General features: G+C 32.8%; 2 protein-coding genes across 4 annotated transcripts; one reads left to right on the plus strand and one right to left on the minus strand.

The window, feature by feature from the left end:
• Positions 1-5,123: 5,123 nt before the first annotated feature.
• LOC117909316 (splicing factor-like protein 1) lies at positions 5,124-13,595 on the plus strand. 3 transcript variants are annotated; one of them, XM_034823307.1, is made up of 2 exons: positions 5,124-7,609; positions 9,683-13,595. In XM_034823307.1, exon 1 carries the CDS (start codon positions 5,189-5,191, stop codon positions 7,571-7,573), a length of 2,385 nt encoding a protein of 794 aa, XP_034679198.1. In that variant the 5' UTR covers positions 5,124-5,188; the 3' UTR covers positions 7,574-7,609; positions 9,683-13,595. The 3 variants fall into 3 exon arrangements, with proteins under 3 accessions (XP_034679198.1, XP_034679199.1, XP_034679200.1); XM_034823308.1 differs by having other exon boundaries at positions 9,795-13,595; XM_034823309.1 differs by lacking the exon at positions 9,683-13,595 and adding an exon at positions 9,400-9,492.
• A 2,550-nt stretch (positions 13,596-16,145) lies between these two features.
• On the minus strand, positions 16,146-16,941 carry LOC117909481 (protein DOG1-like 4). Its single transcript, XM_034823522.1, has one exon. It carries the CDS (start codon positions 16,928-16,930, stop codon positions 16,250-16,252), a length of 681 nt encoding a protein of 226 aa, XP_034679413.1. The 5' UTR covers positions 16,931-16,941; the 3' UTR covers positions 16,146-16,249.
• Between the last annotated feature and the right edge of the window lie 826 nt (positions 16,942-17,767).

Below are 17,767 nucleotides of genomic sequence, written 5' to 3' on the forward strand. Positions count from 1 at the left end.
AGTACCATCATTTTCACCAAGTAACAAAGGTATGCAATTACCAATTGGTGAATTCATTTGTAAGTCAATAGGTACTTGTTCAACAAATAACTCAACTTCATCCATCTCAAATCTATTATGCATTTCTAACATTCGAGCTATACCACTATCATTCTTTATTGGGCAAGGTTGGAATTTATTCCCTTTTTCATAGGATACTTACAACTAAGAATTAATTGAAAATGTTATTTATTGATGTCAGTGACCGAGTATATCATTTCCAACAGTTGTTCATATGTTGTCCCAAGAGACACATCAATAGGTTCAACCACAATTCTATCCCCAACATAATCAACATCGGTTTGTGTTCTCACCATTTTCTCATTACAAAAACAAACTATTACCACCGATAAATTAGACATAGTTTACCTATAGAAGAAGCCAAAAAAATCAAATCAATTTCATTTTTAACCACAAAATTATACAATACAAAACATTAGTAATAACATCAATTTGTAATGAAATAAGAAATAACAATAATATGATATGCTATTAACAATAATCAAATAACAAATAACACCTTAATATCCAAATAATTCAATGTTTTTTATTAATAATAATTTCTCATTATTTATTACCATTAAAATTGAATAAAATGATGTTATTTTTCCATTAACAATTAAAATGTTGTTGTTTAAGCTACTCATATTTAGTGGAAAAATTTTTAAATTTGTTCAAAATTTGATTTTACATAAGTTTCAAAAATTGTTGTAAAGTGTATATATTCAACATAATTAATAGTTACGACTATAAATATTTTAATATTTTCCATTAAAATAATTAAAAAAGAGAAAGCGGAATAGACATATTAATACACTTTTGCTTATATCTAGTTAATTTTTTAATTTTTCTAATTTAATTCAATTTTTACAATTTATATTTTAATAAGTTAATTTTTAAGTAAAAACTAATATTTTCTATATATTAAATTTGTTTTTAGTGTTGTTTCTTTCTTTTCTTTTCTTTTCTTTTTTTTTTGTTAATAATTTAACATTTTGGTAATGGTTTTACATGTAATTAATGAAAGTTTTATAAAATGCAACATTAATAATAACAATTTTAAAATATAATTTTGATTTGCTTAAAAGGGAGGACTAAGTGTTTTTTAGATTTTTTTTTGCAAATATTTAACATATTCATACAATATCATTCCAAAATTCAACAAAATATAATAATAAGAGGGTGATGGATTTGAATGGGAAATCAAATTATATTTTTAGTTTTTATTTTATTTTAAATTTTGGTTATATATATTTTTATTTTAATTACAATAAATAAGAATATGAAATATTTTAATAATAAACAAGTAAATATCATACTAAATGAGGATTAACGATAAAGTAATCATTTTCAATAAATGGTTAGATTTTTTAATAAAGATATAAATAAATAAAAGGTTATAATTCAAATTTAAAACTTTTGTTACCACTCTAAATTGATCGTAGAAACATTGGATACAAATATTTAAAGGAAATACTGACAATTATGTAAAATCAGACATATTTTTATTATTTTAAATATTGGTAAGAAATATTATTAATTAAAAGATTTATGATTTATAAGGATGTTTATTAATGAGATATTTATTTTAAATTTTCTTAACTATTTGCCTTTTTTATCTCTTATTTTTTTACTGAATCTTATCCCTCCAACATCCTTTTCAATTATTATAATTTTTAAAATAAAATAAATAAATTTGTTTTAAACATAAAAATAATTTGATAATTAAATTAATCTATAAATATAAAACCTTTTCAACATGTTTATTTTTTTTTTAAAAAAATTATATTTTCTTTCATTAACTTAATATTTTAAAGATAAAATAAATTATATCCATTTTTCAATTAATTTTTATAATTTTAAAATTTTAAAAATTGTATGCATTTTTTAATATAAAATTTATTTGTTTAATCATTTTTTATTTTCCTTTTTTTAATAATTTTTTTTAAAAATTAATCATTATTTTTTTAAGAAAAAAAACCCTTTTTCAAAACTACCCTTTACCCTAATTTTTCACCTGCACTTCTTATTCCTCTTCAAATCTCTCTCATTCGTCTCTCTTCTCACTCACGATCTCTCCCTCTCATTCCACACTTCTTTCTTTCTCTTTCATTGCTTCATCAAATCATCCAATTGGATCAGTCCACTCCGAACCTGAACCCACCACCGCCCAAATTCAAAATTTACCCAAACCCTCAAAGTGCAGAAACCAGCCATTCCACCGCCCAAATTCAAAATCTAGCCAAACCCCCAAAGTGCAGAAACCAGCAGAAACCAATCGCGAAATAGCTTAAGCCGCGAGACTCGACCTCCGAATGCAAAATGAGCTCAAGCTTCATCACAAATTTGATTTGAGGGCTTGTGGATTTGGGATTTGATTGAATTTGTTGTATGATACATTGTTTGAGGGTTTGTGATTTGTTCTCTGGTTTTTTTGTTCTCCGCGGGTGGTTTTTTTATGTTGTGAATGGTTTTTTTGTTTTCTGCGAGTGTTTTTTTTTTCGTGTTTTTTTCTTCTCCTGTAGAAAACACGAAAAACAACTTCAGATTTTTAAAATTTTCAAAGGTTGTTTTTAATGTTTCGAAACAGCTTTCTCAATAACAAAAAACAATATTCATAAATAGAAACCAAACAAACCCTTAAATTTTTAAAAATTTCAAATGTTGTTTTTAATGTTTCGTTTTCCTCCATTTGGTTAGTGAGAAAGCTAAGGAAAATGATGAGAAAAAAAACTCATGAACCACTCTATCCTAAACCCACTTACCCAAATATTTGCCTATTATTTTGCCAAAAGTTAAAATGATTCAAAAACTTACCTAGCCATTACAAGTCGCCGCATATGTGAGAAGATAAAATAATAGTTAGGGTTTAGATAAAATGGGTCTTCAAAATAAAAGTCTGTTGAATGGAAAATAAAGTCTTGCTGATATGAATTCAAAAGACTAATTTGACAATTATTTTGAAAGATGCACGACTTTGGTTTATTTTTTATTTTTTATTTTAAAGTAAAGACTACTTTGGCTGCAAATTATTAAATTTTGGTTGGTGAACAATCCACGTTACCTGGACCTCAACTATACTTAGGTCTGAAATTTGGTCAATTTATGGTTAATCCAAGGAAGAAACAATCATCTTGGGTTAAATTCAACATGATCTCCACCACACCTACAAACTCAATCTATTTTTTTTAAACTTAGTTGATTAAATTAAATTCGTTGATGGGGGTTTCTTGTCTTTCTTTCTTTTTTTTTTAAAAAAAAAAATGACATGTCACATTTTAATGAAAAATAATGAATTAATTTCATTAATCTTCCCTTAAATTTTGATTAAATATATTTGATTTTTATTAGTTAAATATTTAATTAAATACCTATTTTATTTTGGGGAAAATAAAATTAGCCATAAAGGTAGGTATATTCAACAATGATTATCAAATCATTATTCAAAGTGAGTAAAAACGAACCGTATCAAACGCTATGATATTATTTAAGCAAATTTAAACTCAAATAGTCTAAATAGTTATTGATTTATAATATTTAAATTACGCACAAAAATAAAAGTCTAAATCCGAAAATCCCAACAATCCCAACAATAAAAGTCTAAACCCAAAAATCCCAACAAATAACGATTTTCATTTTAACGCTCTTTGCCCAAACTAAAAGGACCTAAAAAAAAAAAATTCAACAAAGGAGAATGTATTCAAAGATGAATAAGAAAAATTGATACAATTTTATATATAAAAAATTTATTATGATATTTCACATGAGATAAGGGAAAGGTTTCATGATATATGCATGAGTTCCTTTTAATAAAATAGAATCCTTATAAAGCCATGAGGGCAAATGGGGTCTAAAACGAAAAATATTTATATGGTTAAGTGCAAATTGCTACACATGACATAATAAAGTTTGCACATATAAATTTCAAGTTATGAAATTAAAAAATAAGAAAATATCAATAATTTTATATTTAAAATAGAAAAACATGTGAGTAATACTACTATATTATATTTTTTAAAACAAAAAATATATAATTCTCTTGCTCTTCTAAGTTGAAGACGGTGATCATGTGGTTTTTTAATGAACATGGTCAAGGCCCATTACGCGAGTGCACTAAGATTCAACAATTTTTTTTTTCTTTTTTCTCTAAATCATTTATCTATTTATATAAAACTATAACAATGATAGATTGATTTAAAATTTTAAATAATTATTTTAATTTAAAATTTTGAGTTTCTTTGCCTATTTAAAACATGGTTATTTTGTAATTATGGCAAGTGTTATAAAATTGGGGCCCATCTTTTGATAAATGTCACCACTCCTATACCTAGCTTTCATATGTTTTTGTAGAAGATTGGGATTAAAGTATAATTTATTTCTATTCTAATATGACAAGAGTATAAATTTCATTTGAATAGAATTATTATTTTATTTTTTAAAATTTTATAAAATATTATGGGTAAGAAATCATATTTAAATGAGATTAATAAAATTTTCATTTTTAAAAATTTTAGGAAAAAATTTGGCAAATAAATCCTATTTAATTAGGTTATCATCAGCTCTATAAGCTTCAAAAAATAATAATACATGCTTGTTTATTAATGGAGTATATTATATTAATTATGAATAGTTAATTTTATAAAAAATAATTAATTATGAATATTAGAGGATAAACATATGCATAAAGTTGTTATCATATTACAATATATTTTGAAATTTTAAAAAGTTTGTTTTATTTTTAATAAATTATTATTTTTCATAATTTTTATTAAATAATTTTAAAATCTGTATAATATTAACGTTATTACTTAAGTCTCTAATTGCTTTGCATGTAGATCAAAATTAGTTTATTTTATAAAAAAATTCAGTTTAAAAAATATTTTTATTCCACATTTATATCATGTTAATATTATTTGGTAATTCTAATTTTATTTAATAAAAACTAAATAATTTTTTATTTAATATTTCAAAATGTTTATTACATGATCTTAATATTATTTACTAAATTATTGAAAAATATTTTTCAATATTTTTTATTAATATATATATAATTAATTTGGTCCATCACACATCTGAAATCTCTTTTCCCTTTCGCGCAAGATCTCTCGCACAGCTCAATCTAGGGTTTTCTTTTTCTCTCTCCTTTCATATGGATCATCCTCCGCCACCAATCCAAAACCTAGATCCTCAGCCCCCACCTCCTCCTGAAACCCTAATTCCTTCCTATCAATACCCATCTCCACCTTCCCAATCCCTTGATTCCTCCTTTCAAAACCCCTCCAAAACCCTTGCTTCAGATCATCCTGATTCGATTACTCCAAATTCTGATTCTCAAAACCTCGCTAGTTTTTCCAATAATGGCCAGACCCATTTCGAAGGGCCCAAGTTCGACCTCCAGAAGCCCTTGGTTTCTGAAAATGGCGTCACCAACACCCAGAGCGGCACCGACAAGGACTACTCCGGCGGCGAGGAGGAAACTACCAGTCGTCGGCGCAGGCGGAGCCGCTGGGATCCGCCGTCCGATTCTGGAAACCAAACAGCCGGTGAAGCAGCCGAAGGTACCGGGGCCAGGAAGAGGAAATCGAGGTGGGCGGATGATGAGCCGAAGCCATTGATTCAATTGCCGGATTTCATGAAAGATTTCACCGGAGGTATTGAATTTGACCCTGAAATTCAAGCTTTGAATAGTAGGCTTCTTGAGATTAGTCGCATGTTGCAATCTGGTTTGCCGTTGGATGATCGGCCTGAGGGGGCGAGGTCGCCTTCGCCTGAGCCTATATATGATAATATGGGAATTAGGATCAACACCAGAGAGTATCGGGCTCGCGAGAGATTGAATCGTGAGAGACAGGAAATTATATCACAAATCTTGAAACGAAACCCGGCATTTAAGCCCCCGGCTGATTATAGGCCCCCAAAGCTTCAGAAGAAGCTTTATATACCAATGAAAGAATATCCGGGCTATAACTTTATTGGGCTTATAATTGGACCAAGGGGGAACACACAGAAAAGAATGGAGAGGGAGACGGGGGCAAAAATTGTGATTCGGGGAAAAGGGTCGGTGAAAGAAGGGAGGTTGCAACAGAAGAGGGATTTAAAACCTGATCCTTCTGAGAACGAGGATTTGCATGTATTGGTTGAGGCGGATACACAGGAAGCACTTGATGCAGCTGCCGGGATGGTGGAGAAATTATTGCAGCCAGTTGATGAGGTGTTGAATGAGCATAAGAGGCAACAGCTTAGGGAGTTAGCAGCCCTAAATGGGACAATAAGGGATGAGGAGTACTGTAGATTGTGTGGAGAGCCAGGGCACCGGCAATATGCTTGTCCTTCACGAACTTCGACGTTTAAAAGTGATGTACTATGTAAGATATGCGGTGACGGTGGGCATCCTACCATTGATTGTCCGGTGAAGGGGACAACAGGGAAGAAAATGGATGATGAGTATCAGAACTTTTTGGCTGAGCTGGGAGGGACAGTACCAGATTCTTTGATAAAGCCAAACAATGCATTGCCAATTACAGGTTCAAGTGGTTCTGGTAGCAATCCTCCTTGGTCTAACAATGCTGGTGGTACAGCACAAGCTGGCTTAGGGGCAAATGGAGCCAAACCCATTAAGGAATATGATGATACAAACTTGTACATTGGGTATTTGCCACCTACTCTTGAAGACGATGCTTTGATTAGGTTGTTTTCACCCTTTGGTGATATTGTGATGGCTAAGGTTATTAAGGATAGGGTTACTGGATTGAGCAAAGGGTATGGTTTTGTCAAGTATTCTGATGTTCAACAAGCCAATAGTGCAATTGCCAGTATGAATGGTTATCGTTTAGAGGGAAGAACAATTGCTGTGAGGGTTGCAGGTAAGCCTCCTCAGCCTGCTGTCCCTCCGGGTCCTCCCCCTCCTGCAATGCCTACATATCCAAGTTCAAATCAGGCTGTTGGTGCCTATCCATCCCAGCAATTTACTGCAGGTGGTCCCCTTGGGAATACTCCACCACCGAGCTATGCCCCTGGTGCTCCAGTTCCATGGGGACCGGTTCCTCCTCCTTATGCCCCTTACCCTCCTCCTCCCCCTGGGTCAAGCTTATACACTCCAGTCCCAGGTCAACCTGTGCCTCCTTATGGTGTGCAATATCCTCCTCCTCCTCCTCCTACACAGTCAGTTTCTGCTGGTGCCCCAGCTCAGACTGTGGTGTCTAGTGAAGCACAACAGAATTTCCCTCCAGGAGTGCAGTCTGAAAGTGGTTCTTCTGTTCAATCTGTACCTACCAGTGTTTATGGGAGCTCCTTATCTGCAATACCACCAAATCCTCAACCTGCATATTCAACATCTTCATATGGTTACTCTTATTATGGTGTTGCTCCTCCTCCACCTCTTCCTGTACCTTATCCAATGGCAGATCAATCGCAGAACATGGGAAATGCGCCTTGGAGCTCGGCTCCACCAGTGCCTCCACCTGTTCCACCAGCAGAAAAGACAACCCATGTTACTGATGCAGAATATGAGAAATTCATGGCGGAGATGAAATGATGTGGCTGTTCCTTAGATGCTGCCTTGAGGTTGAAGGTAAGCAGGCACATCTTTTTTCTTTCTTTTATCATCATTTACTGTGCTATTTTGCAGTTAATTCTGAATGTTTTGGTTGATTGAAATGAGAGCAGGTCTATTTATTTGGTCACCTCATGTATACCAGAGACAGTTCAAGTCAATGTCCTGATTTGGTTATTGGTTAAGTGGCTTTCTAGTTGGGTTTTTGGATGACACAAGACTAAATTTTTAGAGAATGCCCAAATTTTTTGAGTTTGGGTGACAATTGGGAATAAATTACATGATAATTCCTCTGGTTAAAAAAAACGATAATTCCTCTTTTGATTTTTTGAGGACTAGGATCCTTGGGTGTAGGCCTGTAATAGCAGCTGAACCTAGTTTTTCCACTAGATATCTTGTGAAAGTTGTACTTGGTCTGTATTTCTCCCAAAATTGATCATATTTGGGTGTTTTTATTCAAATTTTCTATTTGTTATTAAAAAATTGGGATCTAACTGTGAGAAATTTCAGGTTTTGGTGCAGTTTGAGATATCTGTAGAAAGAAATACTTTACATAATAACATTTTTAGTCATGTTGTCAATGCGTTAATTTTTTGAAAACTAAAAGTGCCTAAAACCTATTGCAGTGTAGTTCTTCATTCATTATGCGTGCACACACACACACACACACACACACACACACACACACACACACATATTTTGTAACTGTCAAAACTATTCAGAAGATAGTTCAGCAGACTTTTGTATATACCATAAGTTGATTTTTCAAGTGTCAGATACTTGCTGCTTAACATGCTCTTCATTTAAGTCCTAAAAATTGTGCAGCTTCTCAGCCTTTGAAATGGTGGAGCTGTCAAGTGTTTAGATGTAAAAACCTCTTATCTTAAATTTTTGCTTTGGTTCCAGGGACTGTTAGGGTGGGGAACTTGTATTTTGCTGATTTTAATTATAGGATGTCAATAACTGGAGGGGTTTCTGTTCGCTCCTTATATATCCCTGTGTTCTACGATTGTGCCTCCTATTAAGGCCTTTTGATTTATTTGCTTCCTAGAAACATTCATCTTAGAAAAATCTGGTTTAAACAAGTTTGCATGCTTAATATCTAGGACACAGAAGTCTATTGTAAACCCTTAATGATGATGAGGGTGGCATGTCCATGAGGCCTAGCTTAGGTTGAAAGAGGGGTTTGGGTTGGAGATTTCATATTTTCACTTGATGCATAGTTTGCTGTTGGCATCATTAGGTCAACAAGTATGACTTATATTTCTTAACTGTTTGTTATCGTAAGTGCATAATAATTGGTTCATCTTTTTAACGAGTATGATTTTTTTGACACCATGATCTGTTTCCTTCACAATATTGGCCTCGGCTACCTTCCTTTCTTGAGTCAATTGCAGCAAGTATTCTTTTGGGCATCAAATATAATAGATTTTTCTACTTGACCATGGAAAGGACCCCCCCCCTCTCTCGCTCTCTCTCTCCTCCCCTCCCTTCTCTTTCTATCTATCTTCCTTAACTTCAGGGTTGTATTTTGTTATCCTATTATGCTTTTCAGTCATTCATCTTACCATTTTATACCTTAGGAGATATGAAGGCTTAAAGAGAGAGAAAAAAAAAGATGGGAGCTTAATTTCATCAGACAAGGAATGCATTTTTTCCCCTCTAAATGCAGCATTAAGTTTAAAGTCTAGCTAAAATGAACCTTATTTGGAATTCGCATGCAATTGTTTGCTTTAGTGTTATGTTCTGCAGTTTCTTATGCTGTTTCTTTCCTTCATTGTAATTGTTATATGAGCCTTATTATGCAGTGATGGGCCTAATGCTAATGCTGCATGGATCTGCACTTCCATAGTAATCATGCTCACTTCTTATTGTTGGAGGAAACTTGTTCCCTACAAAAAGATATGTTAAGTGTCCACATTATTGCTATATGTTTTTTGTTATATTGTTTTAACATACATCATCCTCTCTTAAAAATTGGTTGTAATAAAAAATATTAAAAGTGTCCACATTATCATCAAATATTTTGTTGTTATATTGTTTTAATATTTCTTAACTCTTCTTCTTGTTATTATTGTAAAATTTTTACAGGCATGATGTTTCTTGGAGCTCTTGTGAACCTGATTTCTTACCTCTTGCCATGACTTGTTGGAATTTTGGGACTCACATCTTTAACATTGCTGTACTGTTATGACATTTGCAGAAACTTGGGCTAAAGTTCGGTTCATTCAGTCTCAGTATGGGAGAAGCCATGACAATGCTTCTTAATATCTTGAATTCCCCTGGTCGGACTTTATTTTGTTTCTTATGGATGTTTCTTGCCTCCTATGCCGTGCCTGGTCGCTAATGTTTCCTTCTCTTTCTTGGGTTGTTTGAACACTTGAATATTCAGTTGCTGACGTTTTGTGGTGTTATATTTCATTTAACATATTGGTATTGTGTTGGTTAACGATTTTGTTGACTGATTGTGCTTGCTTGCTTTTTGATTTTTTGTTGATGATAATACTCATATTCACTGTGGGGATTACAAGTTCTTGTATCCTCATGATGCTGCCTGCTGCGAGCCTCTTTTCATTCTCACAGTCCAGAGGCCCTTCTAATGTGTTTGGGGGTATGTGGAAGTAATTATGCATTTTTACTTATTTTCAATTCCTTGTGTTTCTACTTATCTTAAATGTTACTCTGATACTTGTACTTTCCAGTTTCTTATGTGGCAGGTAAAAAGAGCTCATGTTTGATTTGGTAATGATAGGCACTTTCCGTTATCAGATTTTAACTTCTTTCTTCATTGATTTTCTAATTACTAATTCTGAGGATATTTTCCTTGGGAACTTTGAGTCTTTGACATAATAACTAATATCAAGTTAGTGTATAAGTGTTTGATTTGATTAATTGAAAAGAAAATAATCAATTTAGTAAGGGTGTTATGCTCTATTAGGAGGCAGTAACAGGATAAGGCTAGGATAAAAGGAGCGTGGATCAGGGCTGAGAAAAGACACAAGTACCAATATTTCAATAAGAAGCCTTGGAGTTGAGTGGCAAAGTATGCTTAGTTTATGTGGACTAGGATAGTTCAGATGAGGTTTTCTTTTGTTGATTTGATGTATGATGTTGGTGGACACAGGTACAGAGAGTTGTTACCATGGCATCCCGAAGAATTAGAGCATATGATAGTTACTGTAGGGTCCACACAACCCAGCTTACCATTTGATGTGTTATAGTGGCTTATTCCTTATCAGCACATAAGAATGGGCCTAGTGGCTTACCTTCATTGGATTTTCTGTATAAATCCATCCCATAGTGTTGATTACTCTTCATTTATCTCTGTTTTCTTTTCTCAGCTGAGATCTTTAAAGTTGATCAATTGTATACCATTCAATCATTATATTTTGTTAGACTTTGTTTTTCACCATTTTCCCTTTTCCCCCTCCTCTTCTCTTGTCTACCTACATAGATGGCAGTTATTATCGCATATGTTCATGTAGTGTAGGAATTCTTGCAGCATATAGGTGCTTCTTAGGGCACCGCTGAATGTAAATTTGTTTTTTTCTGTATAAAAAAATTATTGACTTACATTGCATGTATAAAATTTAAGTTTACAAATGATTTAAAGTTTTTTCTTAAGTAGATATGTAATTTTCAGTTGCTAGGAGTGTTTAATCTTAAAAAATGAGCTTTGCTTGTCAAGATGACTCTCTTATGATTTAGTAACTTCCTGAAATTCTAAGATGGGCAATAAAGTTCTCAGATTGCTTGTTGACTTGTTTGTGAATATTGTCATAATATTGAAAATGATGATTTGTTCTTTATTTTTGACTGGCTTTAAACTAGTTAAACATGAGCCTGGTGTCAAATGGAAAAAAATTTCCATCTTAAAACGTTTCAAAGTTTTAGGATGGGGAATAATTTTCATTGATATTGCCTATTACTTGTTTATTATAAATTGTCCTTTTAAACTAGGTAAAATGGGATCCTGGTGTCGAAGGGAGCATCATAGAAGCATATTTACTTTTGGGCTCCCTTGTTTCCATATGGAACCTGAAAATAAAAATGCCTGAATATTTCATGAGATTAGGTTGTGTATCCTTGTGATTGTAGGGAAGTTATATTATTGAAGAATTTCCTTAAAATGAGATGGCTGATAAGTTTCTGGGTTGTGTGGCATCCCAGAAATTGAGGAAGCCACATTCCTCCACTTAAGTGTGGACTTGTTATATTAGTGGCTTTACTTTGAGCACAAGCACAGTCATACACCAAGGATTTCTATTGCTTATTCAAGAAATGACTTGCTTATGACTCTAAATGAATTGCAGCCTTTTGTAGTTCCTAAGAAGTAACTTGTTTTCAGGTATAAGTTAATTGTATCTATATGTGCACATCTTCTGTTAGAATTTCATTTATTCATGGATGTGAACAAGATATTACTGAGCAGAGTGATAGGCTTAAGTACTTCTGCCGCAAAGAAAAAAAAAATAATGACTTTATTGTAATAATCGTGCAACTAATAGTTACTGTTGATAGAATTGGATTAAGCTCCCTTTCTTGTCCTTGATCTCGAACTGTTTGGTTGGTTAAGAAGAAAACTGGTTCATTTTCTTATTGGTAGCATCCATTGATTAGTGTATTGTTCTAGTCTTTTTGGAATTTTTGTCCTTGCTGTTTTTCTAACTTCATTTTTTCTTTCTCCAAATTCCGAGTTGCCGAACTTCCTGGCTCGAGGGATGGTGCTTTGAATTTTTGTCTTGCATTTTTTATTATATAAGTTAGGTTTGTTATTGGATTAATTTAATTAACCCTTATATTCTTCTCCCTTGAGCATTTCGTTTACAGAAAACTTATGCAGGGACAGTTCAATGGTGGGTTCCATTCTATCCTATGACGAGGGAAAACACAGAAGTGTGGGTTTATTTTCACCTAAGTTTCCCCAGCAATTAAACAGAGCTTAGATGGCCTGTGATGGAATCTAGGTTTATTTTTGTTTTGAGACCTCCTGCCTCTTGTCCATTCACTTGCTGACCTTTTATTATGGTTTTTTCTGTTCTAAATCTAGTTTTATTTTTGTTTTGAGGCCTCCTGCCTCTGGTCCTTCCACTTGCTGACCTTTTATTATAGTTCTTTCTTCTGTTTTAATTCTTGATAAATAGGTTTCTGCATTGATCTCACTTCCAGGATTTCTACCTTGTGTGTCTATTCAGCTTCCAGAAGCATCTATGAATCAATAGAATAGACATCTACATTATTAATGTTCCTTTTTGGAGGACTCCTTTTCTGCATTCTGAATCTTTTAGGATGCTTTGAAGTTTGTGCTGCCTGTTTGTTCAGTTTCAGATTGGAATTGAAAATATAAATTTTCCAGTCCCGGGAAAAGAATGTGTTATTTCCTGATTATGGGAGCCATGGCCACACCAAGTGAGCTAATAATTCTTTGCTGCATCTCATAAAGTTGCATGGCTTATACATAATTCCATTTGGCATATGTACTTGTTCACATGAACTTTTGGGTGAGTGGAGAATCATTGCTTTAATTTACATGGAGGAAGTGAGGACTTGACTCTTAAATGATTTCTTTTGTTTACCTATGGAAGAAAAGAAGTCATATAGCACTAATAAGGTTTTAGTAATTTGTTTCTGACCCTGCTAACGTTATTGTGAATAAGTTGGTCAGGCTTTGCATCCTTGAGATGATAAGAAGTTGTGCAAGGTGTTTGTTGCCGTCATGAGCTTCGTGGCCCTTCATCAAAGAAGATTATTAGAGACTTCTGCATATAAGCTAGTGGTCCTTCTGCTTAATTGTTAGAGAATTTTTGTCTTACCCTGCCTTCAGATTGTGTTTGGGTTTGTGCATGTGAACGGGGGTGTGGGGGTGTCTTGGATTTTACTTAAGCATTGGTCTATAATCTTCGTCTAACCTTATTAGTCAATTTGTTAATTGAACTTGTATACAAATGTATTCCAATTGGACTGAATTCACTGGTTTCTTACTAAAGAGTTCCAAATTTCCTCATTGTTAACTAAAAAATTATCACTACCCAATTGGTGTTTTTGAGTTGCTGTTTTTATATCTTGGCAGCCTTTGATTTTCACATTCTGCAGCTTTGTTGAACTGTGTGCATTACATAATCTATGTACTATATTGAGTGTCTCTCAAAATGACAACAGTATTATTGCTTTCTCCTACTACTACGTTGTTGCAGTTAGTTCCCTTCATTCTAATATGTTCTGTTTTTGCTACATATTTTGCATTGCACTAGACTCTGCATCTGGAAAAAGTATTTCTTTTGGGGTTGGTTCGAATTTGCCTGCTCTGTTTATGGTTTTGTCTGTGTGACTTGCTGTTTGTAGGAGCTTTTGATATATTGATACCTTAATTAGAACAGAGTCAAGTAGTAATGAGGGCAACCATCTTGGATGTGCCCCGAAAACCTATCCACATCTGTGGGCTCTCTCCAATTCTAAATTTTGTCAAATATATTTTTTTCTTTTTTTTTTCGACTTTGAAGTGTTGTCTATAAACACTGGCAAAGGAAGGGGGGGCTCTTAACAATCTCACTTACTCTCACTTAGTCCATTAACCTTTCACCTCCATGCTATTGAGTAGCTCTTGCTGATTGCCACCTTCAGATTCAGACCACCTTGAATGGTTTGTGATATTTTATGAAATCATGGGGTATCCAACCAAAAGTACAAATTGCTGCCAACTTGACTAGCAGCTCCATGTGCCCTAGCCTTCTGAGTTTTGGGCTACTACTTTTGTCTATCCTGGCTTTCTCTGGCTTTCTCTTCCTTTTCTGATTAAACCACTGTTTGCTTTTCTGGTGGATTACACTCTGGGAGATGATTTAATGGTCTAAGGTTGGAGGGCAGTTGTTGATTGTGATGGATTTGCTTTGGGCTTGACTGTTGTTGGGGATGGTGTTGTAAACCATGAGTTAATTTCATTTCATTGATCACTTTTGATTTTGAATTGAATACATATGATCATCATTAGTTTAAAATTTAATAATTTTTTTATTATTTTTATTTGTTAATTTCATTCACATTTGTTGCATGAAATTCCTTAATTTTTACAAAAAAAAAAAAAAAAAAAATTGAATCTCAAAAGTTGTATAAATTAGTTCTATAAATCATGAAAGTCAAAATTGATCTAATATATATATATATATATATATATATATTAAAAAGACAAGTATCGAAATTTTGTTAGTTTATTATTTTACTAATATCTTAACAATTAAATTTTATTTTAATGACTTAGTTTATTTATTTATTTTATATATAATCATATTTTTATAAAGCAAATGCACTTCAAATCAAATGAAAATTTATATGTTGAATTTAATAATAAATTTAGTATGGAGTGATTTTATTGTTTCTCTTTTATATATATTATATTTTTTAATTTTTTAATTAGATAAATAGAGTTCAAAGCAAATAAGAATTAGATTTATTAATTTATATTTTAATTTTAAAAAATAATGAAATTACTACTAGAAATTTAATTTGGTCCATTATTATTTTTTCATTATTATTTTTTCCTTGTACATGATTATATTTTTATTAATTTTCAAATAGAGATATAAACTTTAAATCAAGTTTATGAGTTGAATTTATTAATAAGTTTGATGATTTTTAAAAATAATTCGGATTTTTAAAATATAGAGGCAATTTTTTTTCATTAGATAAGATGTGATAAATATTTTAAATTCTTTAATGAGTTTTCAAGATATAATTTTTACCAATAATTTGGAACTCAAAGAATTTCAATTAATCACATATGAAACAACATTAATATATGTACAATTAAGTATTAAACATCTGCATGTAAAAATTTTAAACTTGATTAGTTTACATCTTTTTAGTTTATTTAAAAAAAAATTATTTTAAATAAAATGTTATTAACAATTATTATTTTAAATTATTATTATATATTTTTAACATAGAAATTTATTATATTTTTATGAAAATTTTAACATTCATATTTTTATAACGTATATTAAATAATATATTTGTATAAAAAATACAATTTATGCTTTTTTTACTCTTCATATTTTACTAAAATAGGCTTTTTAAAAAATTATTTATTTTTTGCAAAATATTTCCCCCCTTTTTTTTCTTTCTAGAAAATGATTTTTTTTACAAAAATATTTACATGATATCCCTGAAAATCATAGAAATATTATAAGGTGGAATGATTTTCTCATGATTTTATTATGTAAAATGCCAAAAAAGAAATTATATATTTTAAAATTATTTAATCTTTATATAAAAGAATTTTTTATTTTTTTTTCAAATTTTCTTTCCTTTTTGGTTGTAATATTTTAGAAGAACCCTCAAATAATTCATGTTGGTTTAGATTGACAATTTCCAAATAAAATATCAATAAATTAATATTTTTTTTATATTATTATTTAGAAACTGTGATATCAATATGAATATAAAAATCTTATTTTGATGCTTATATCATATACTTTATTTGACTGAAACCGCATTTTGATCCCAAGCCGAACAAACATCATGCTTTGTAATTCAAAGCAATCCAAAATTTTCCCAGGAAAACAAAAAGGAAAATTTGAAGTACATTCTGAGCAATTCAAATTTCCTCTTGTACGACCATATTCAAATTAACTTCTACGGTTCTACCCAAATGCTCGTACATTCTCATTTCTCACGTTGGTTATCATGGTTCAACCCCAAAACCCTAACCCCAAACTGCAACTCGGCAGCCGCGATCAAGAACTCCACCGCCTGCTGCGGCGTCAACATCTCCGCCACTCTCCAAATCGTCCTCATCCGCAGCTCATCCGCCTTCACCAACACACTCATCAGTCCTCCGATCTTCTCCTCCACATTCCCATCCCCACCTGCCTCCACCAGCTCCACTGCTCCCTCCTGCCACTTGGCCAGCTCGCTCGTGATCTCGTTCTCCTCCCTCACCGTCTCGCACTGCAACTCGCTCACCCGATGGAGCTGAGCGGTGGAGAGGTCGCCCAGGTCGCCGGTGCGTACGCCGTGGAGGATGTCGGCGATGTGGGACTCGAAGCGGGCGCTGGTCTCGGTGTATATGAGGTGAAAAACGATGGTGGGACGCCACCCGGCGACCCAGTGGAGGGAGCGTTCGAGGGAGGAGGACCATGGGGCCGCGAAGAGTGAAACGGCGTCGTTCTGGGCGGCGACGGACTTGGCTCTGTAGTACTGGGAGTAGTGAGAAATGACCTTCTGGACCAGTTGGAGCAGGGCTGGGTTGTCTTGTGGGGTGGTGGGCTTGGGCGCGAGGGTGAGTTGGTGCACCAGGTGGTTCAGGTGGTCGAACCATGAGGCGTAGAATCTGTGGAAAGACATTGTGTACGGGTTTGTGTGAGGCTTGAGAGGAGAGTGAGAGACGAGGGGGTGGATTTATGAGGGAGGTCGAGAAATCAGAAAGTGGCACGTGGTAGCCACGTGTTACAAAATATGATCTCCAACAATTTCAATTTCAATGTAACCCATTTTAATTCAAGTGATTGGATGTAAACCTTGTGAGTTTGGGAGTAATTTTAGAAAATGTTTTTAATTTTTTTAATATTTAAAAAATAAAAATTTTAATATTAAGAAAATTAAAATTTTTTATAATTATTATTAAATTGATTTTAAGAATATTTTTGATAATAATTTTTATAAGTATTTTTAATATTTTTAATACTTAAAAAATAAATTTTTTTTAAGAAATATCAAAAACACTTTTCAAAATCACTGTGAATCATAATTTAAGTCTATTTAAAAATAATTTTAATTTTTTCTAATTATAAATTATTATAACCCTTCCTAATCTCCTTATGAAACATGCATGCACGGAGACACTTGTTTGGTTTCTGACACTGATGAAGCTCACACAACAAAGTGGCGAGCCGTGCTGTTGAAGGGCCGGCGGCTCTATTGACAAACACTTCTATCGAGAAATCTATACATGTACACAGCACACACTCATACTCGTACGAAAGAAAAGAAGAATTAATATTATTATCATACTTACCAGTTTCTTAATATAATTATCAGACTCAATGCAACGAGGGCATTTGATCAAACACTTGGAGGGCAACACTCCACGTCGAAGCCGCCGGCAGGCTGTTGGCTATTTGGCTATTTGGCGTGATTTTCGGCTTCTAGGTTCAAATCAAGACATGGACAAAAAGGCAGAAG

The sequence above is a fragment of the Vitis riparia genome, chromosome 19 (genome assembly GCF_004353265.1).
Source record: "Vitis riparia cultivar Riparia Gloire de Montpellier isolate 1030 chromosome 19, EGFV_Vit.rip_1.0, whole genome shotgun sequence".
Taxonomy (NCBI): domain Eukaryota; kingdom Viridiplantae; phylum Streptophyta; class Magnoliopsida; order Vitales; family Vitaceae; genus Vitis; species Vitis riparia.